The 6073-nt window shown below is 37.5% G+C and overlaps 1 protein-coding gene across 8 annotated transcripts in view; it reads right to left on the bottom strand.

The window, feature by feature from the left end:
* Positions 1-2949: 2949 nt before the first annotated feature.
* Positions 2950-6073, bottom strand: part of SPART (spartin) — a 65562-nt gene continuing 62438 nt past the window's right edge. For all 8 annotated transcript variants that reach the window (XM_039872998.1, XM_039872994.1, XM_039872997.1 and 5 more), the window contains one exon: positions 2950-4555. In XM_039872998.1, coding sequence (XP_039728932.1) covers positions 4282-4555 — 274 coding nt within the window. In that variant the 3' untranslated portion in view covers positions 2950-4281. The remainder of the gene's footprint in view (positions 4556-6073) is intronic.

Here is a 6073-nt window from a genome sequence, read left to right as displayed (position 1 = left end):
AGCTAAATAAGTTCACTGCTTTCCAAAAAACAATTTAAGTGAGAAGAGAGGTGTAATTCAAAATAATTCCCGACAGTATGTCAGTAAATCATGTGGTATGGCGAAACTTGCACTCCCACTTCTGTGCTCAGTCTGAGGTAGATTGTAGGCAGCAAGATACTCCTGCTCTTACATATTCACCAGTGTTTATTCTCTGCCTTTTTCCCCAAAGTTCTTCGTTTTGTTAGACTGAGGGGATGAGAGTGAGAGTGGGCTGGGGATGGTAGAGGGATGGTCATGTATTATTCTTGCAAATCTGATTCTCACCAAACCATAGCTTTTGAAATATCAAAAGGCAAAGATTGATGTATTTGTTCTCTGGTTTCTCTGTAGAGGTCTCTGTTCTTTTGGGTCAAGAAGGTCAAGAATCCTCTCCACCTGTTATTTCCAGATCACTGCCCTTCTGACCTCATGTGAAAAAACCCACTCCTCTGATATACTTGCTTCGTGGCGTGACACCATCTACTCCTCCCCGCTTCACCCAGACACTTAACAGTCACTCCTTGTTCACTGACTTTGACCAAAAAAAAAGTCTTTCCACCCAAAGTCTTGCCTATCAATTCGCAATTCACATCACTTCGATCTCCACTTCACTTCCACAGCTAACCACTGAATCCTGTCACCAGAGTGGCTTTAGCTCAGAAACCTTAAATTTAAAAACTACTGTCTACCAAAGCTGCATTCTTTCAGCTCCCAACCCAGTAACTCCCTAAATAGCCGTATTTTATTAACTAGGGTTATTGTCTGTGGAGCTTCTTAGACATGCTCATCTCAGAGATGTTGCTTCATGCATAGTACTCAAGCTATTTGTTCTTCAGCTGGTTTCTAAATTTGTCTTCTAAATTTAAACAAAACAGACTGGGAGGAGGGTGGAGGACGGTGCAGAGAACACTTCCCTCTGCTAGTCACTGTTTCCTCCAGTGAATAATCTGTAGGGTGACAAACTTTAATCACATGACTTTTTGCATAAGAATTCATTTAAGAACATTATTTAGGGTTTCTTTTTTTAAAATCTGATCTATGTCCTTATTTTTTTTAATTCATTTCTCTGGATCTGTGAAATATATTGTGAATAGAAAAAAAATTTAAGAAAACAAGCTATTCAGAAACAATGAAATGTTCTCTTTTAAGCATTTCTGAATACAAACTGGAAAAATCCATTAGGATTTTTAAAAACACCTAGTTTAAAAACACCTAGTCTTGAGTTTGGCAACAATAGATCAGAGAAATAGTTTCTGATTACTTACAGCAATATTAATTAGCTTACTTGACAAGTGGATATAAAATGGTTTCTGGCTGACAAGCCCTAAGACTGGCTTTTCAATGAAGACAGAAAAAAGTACAAAAGCTCAGACTATCACCAGAATCTAGGACTGATGACCTATTTTCTAATGTCTCGGGACATTTTCTACCATCAAGCCAATGGACTTATAATAAATACTAATAGTGTTAAGCAGCTGGAATCAGGAAATCTATGAAGACCATTTTATTCTTCCTTATATACCTCTGTTTAAGGAAAAGATAGACAGCTGGCCTAACAATCACTCTACTGTGTAGGTCCCTCCTTTTTGAGGCGTGTGGCCTTTCCTTTCATATTGTTCTCTTCCACCTTAGGATAGTACTTAACCTCTCTACACCTGTTTTCTATTCTGTAAAATATTGTAAGAGCATGAATAGCACATACCTCATGAGAATTATGAGATCAAAAGGAGTTAATTTATGTAAAAGTACTTAGGACACTACTGGTTCATAGTAAGTACTATATACACATTAGCTATCATTATTTCTATAGCTAGTCAAGTTCCTGGAGGCACGCACAGAAAACTACCCAGCACAGCATGGGGAGGGACCGTCTGCAGAGGCAAAGTGAAGAAAAACCTTGATAGCAGTAAATATTGAAAACTGTTGTTTTTCATACTTGGTATCTGTTGAGTCTCTAAGAGCCAAACAAAGTTAGGTGAAAGGCCTCTAGACAATGAAAAGTAGGCTAAGAAGCTGTGACAGTTAATTTTGTCAGCTTGATTGGGCCACAGGGTGCCCAGACATTTGGCCAAACATAACTCTGGGTGTGTCTGTGAGGCTGTTTCGGGATGAGATCAACATTTCAGTTAGCAGACTGAGTAAAGCAGATTGCCTTCAACCAATCGCTTGAAGACTAGAACAGACAAAAAGGCTAAGGAAGAGGGAACTCTTGCCTGGCTGCTTTAGTATGTTGGTTGTTGGTCTTTTCAGACAGAAAGGAGCTCTTCTTGAGTCGCCAGCCTGCGGGCTTTTAGACTGGAACTGATAGCACTGGCTCTCCCGGTTCTGACTTTCAGACCTGGACGCTAACAACGCGGCAGCTCTCCTGGCTCTCCAGCTCACTGACTGCAGATCTTTGGGGCTGTTCGGCCTCCGTAATTATTTGGTGAGTTATAATATCCGGCCTTTTGTTCTTCTTAGGGGCAGAGCCAGAAACATGGTACTGACAGAACCTCCTGTTGCCTCCCAGTAGCAGGGAGCTGGGTTTCCCGCTCCTTCTTCCTCATATGGTGTTTCCAGAGCTGTCACAGCGTCAGGTGCATGATGGGAGCAGCAGTGTTTCCAATGTGGATGCGATTATAATGTATTGTAACTAGCCATAGGTCATGCCTTAGCCAAGGATGGCCTCCAGGCTAGAAAAGACCGGTTTTGGCTAATTGCCCCGTGGGGACTAAAACAAGGGCGGAAGTCTGAGGAAAGGAAAAATGCATCCTGCCCCTGGGCTATCTGTCCTGCCTCACAACCTAGTGAACAGCCTAAGAAAGTGAAAAAACCAACTAGATACCTATTGATAAATCTAATTTTACTGACCTCTGAACTAAGGTTACTTTTTAAACTTTAAGCTCCACTACTTGCCATTCCATTTCTTAAACAAGGCAGAGACTAAAATCTATTTACCAATTCAATTTTATTTCCGTTTTAACAACTAGTCCATTATCCTTGGCCTTACAGAAAGACTCCACCAATTCTATTGTGTTCCCAAAATACAAGCAAGCCTATGACAGTATCTGCAGCCAGGTAATTCAGAGAGTTCATTCATTCACAAAGTGCATTATTTAGACAGTTTCAAAAAAGGTCTAATAAACTAAGTAGCCATTAGAGATTCAAAAATATTAGGATGGACGATAGCTATGAAAACCAATACCAATCTTTTAAAATCAGTAAACAAAAATAAAATGCCATCAGGTATTTACCTACATATTTGTAGCTTAAAGGTCTGTGAATATCCTGCCTTCTGCCAAAGTAGAAACTGTTATGCCCACCCACCGAGGAGTAAGCCTAACATCTTCATATTATGAATAAAACCTTTTCTAATAATTTAATGGCTTTTTAATATATAAAATTCCAATGACTGATTCCAAAATAAAAATATATTTGCTATCCATAAACTCAATACTGTTTATCCTCATTTTTTCATAAAATTTTAGCCTTTTGGGGAAACTTACAGAAGTAGATATAATAGACTAAATAATCGTCACTTCGAATTTTAATACAATAGCAATCATACCCCTAAATTCCCCAGGCCAGTCTAAATCCAGAAAACTTTAAAATCTATTTGTATTCATTTTAAATCAAAAAGACCATCCTATTTCCTAAGAGGTAAGCTACTAAATAATTTTATAGAACTTTTTATTTTTCATGACTAGACCATTCCCTGTTTTGAAAACATCTTTTAAATGTTATCTGAGAATTCTTAGTTTAGGAATACAATTTTTGTTTAGCTTATATGCTGGAAATTCTAACAAGTACTTAAAAAGATCCATGATTAGTGCAAAAAGAGGAAATAGTATTTTAAATTATCCTTCTCATTACAAATAAAACTAAGGTTACTAAATGCCAATATTATGTAAATATATAATAATTTCCTACTTTGCTTTCTGAAAGATAGCAAATACAAAAATAGTTTAATATTGGGTTTAATGAGGTTTATAGCGCATGTATTATTAGTCTTACTTTAACTGCAAAAATACTTTAGCCACATTTAGAAAAAATTAACTTACTGAGAATATAACTGGACATTTCTAAAGGCCAGATGAAAGAATACCAATTATTTTCCTTGTAAGTAGAATACATGCCATAAAGCTTATGGAAACAGTTACTCTGTAGAAATGAATACTTTGTTAAAATACTGGTTAATCGATGGCGAATTCCACATCTGCCTCTTAGCACAGTCGCATCCGTCTTTTAAGGCTTTGGTATAGGTGATTCGCTGCCCTTTCATCATTTACCTTTCTTCTTTGCCTCCTTCTTCTCTAGTTCCTCTGTCTGCTCCTCCTTCTCCCCTTTCACGTTTACATTTGCTCCCCCTCCTAGATTCTCCCCCTTTGAATTATCAAGTATTTTATAGTCCTCAAGGATTGTTTGTCCGGTTTGTTTTGCAGTTTTCTTCACCATTGCTTTGATGCCAATGTTGTCAATGTTATAGGCAGTTAAACCAACATTGATGGCGGAATCTACTGCATCGTGTGTAGCTTCTCCTGCGGTATGCCCGTATCTTCAAGAGAAATGAAATTATAAAGATAAATTAAGGTCTTCTGAATTAGTATTATATAAGTCACATGATTAGCATGTTATCCCTGAAAGCTAAATCAAAGGTTAGGTTTCAATTTAATGAACACATCCTAAAGAAGAAAATCACACTGTGCTAAGGCTATATGTTCTCCTTTAGCAAAATCTGTGTGAAAATAAATTTGGGATAATGGGGATTAATGTGATAAAGACTGTTTATGCTGGAGAATAAAATATAAATAATATTGTTCATCAGTCATTATTTTCTTTTTTTATCCATCCCTTCTGGAAATGTAAGAGAATTTCTATTGAAGCAACTGCAAGACACAAATAATATAAAGTTCCTATAAATGGTTTTCAGTTCTACCTTAACTATCAGAATCTGAGTTTGTCTTTAAGCAGATTCTATAACGCACGCTCCCCCTCGCTCCACTTCACTGGAGACTCACTGGCCTCTTGCTGTTCTTTGAACCCACCGAGCATACGTGTGCTGTCTTAGGACCTTTGTACTGGCTGGTATCTGACTAGACTACTGTCATCCCAGGTGTTCAACACAGCTAACTGCTTCACCTTCTTTGACTTATCTTCTCAGTACCTAACCTATTTATATTGCTTTACCTCACATGCCCTGCCTTACTGCCAGTCAACCCCGCTCCTTAAACTGCTCTTTCTTCTTCTATAACTTACCATCTGCTATATACTATAGAACTTATTTACACCCATTGTTTTTGCTTTGCTGATTGTTTATCTCACTAGAATGTAAAGCTCATTAGAAAACTCTTTGCTTTGTTCATTAATGTATTATAAGCCTTGAGAACAGTGCCTGACATTCACTATTTGTTGAATGAATGAAATCAGCAATTCCTGCCTTATCCATCTCACAAGAGTTTCTTGAGTATTAAATGTATAGCAAAGTGCTTGGGGTATTATAAAGAAGTGTACAAAAGTAATTTTTATTCACAAAGATCAGTATCTGTTTTTAATACCATTTCCATGAGAAAAATACAATTTGAAGTCCTATATAAGGATACTAAAACTTACCCTGTTTTGTTTTACTCTTTACCTTTTTATAAATACCAGGCTTTTAAAGCTTTTCTTGTCCATAGGTTTCCCAAAGATTTGCTTAAACAAGAAATAATTAAAGGCAAAATTTTACAATTTTCTCCAGGACCCAGCTGAAGTTTCCTAGGTGCTTTGTGACCTGTATCTGACATTTTATACTAACACTGGCTCTGTCCTTTGAACTAACGAATCTTCTATTACTATCAGACTGACCTAGAACAGTGCTTCGTGATCCTGCAGGCTTGTTCATGCTTGACTGTTTTTCAGTGTCACTTCTAGACAACTGAAGTACTCTTATTACGCTCCTGAATGATGATTCCATTCTGCCCCTCTGCCTAATGTTAACTACAGCCAAAGCATAGCCGAACCTACAATCTGCCAAACCTTATGTCTGGTGCCAGTCTTGATTAGGGCTTTCTCACTAGTTACCAGACAGAAAAGC

This window comes from Pteropus medius, unplaced genomic scaffold (assembly GCF_902729225.1).
Source record: "Pteropus medius unplaced genomic scaffold, Ma_sr-lr_union100, whole genome shotgun sequence".
Lineage (NCBI taxonomy): Eukaryota > Metazoa > Chordata > Mammalia > Chiroptera > Pteropodidae > Pteropus > Pteropus medius.
The sequence above is the reverse complement of the archived record's forward strand: the minus strand, read 5'-3'. Positions and strand labels throughout refer to the sequence as shown.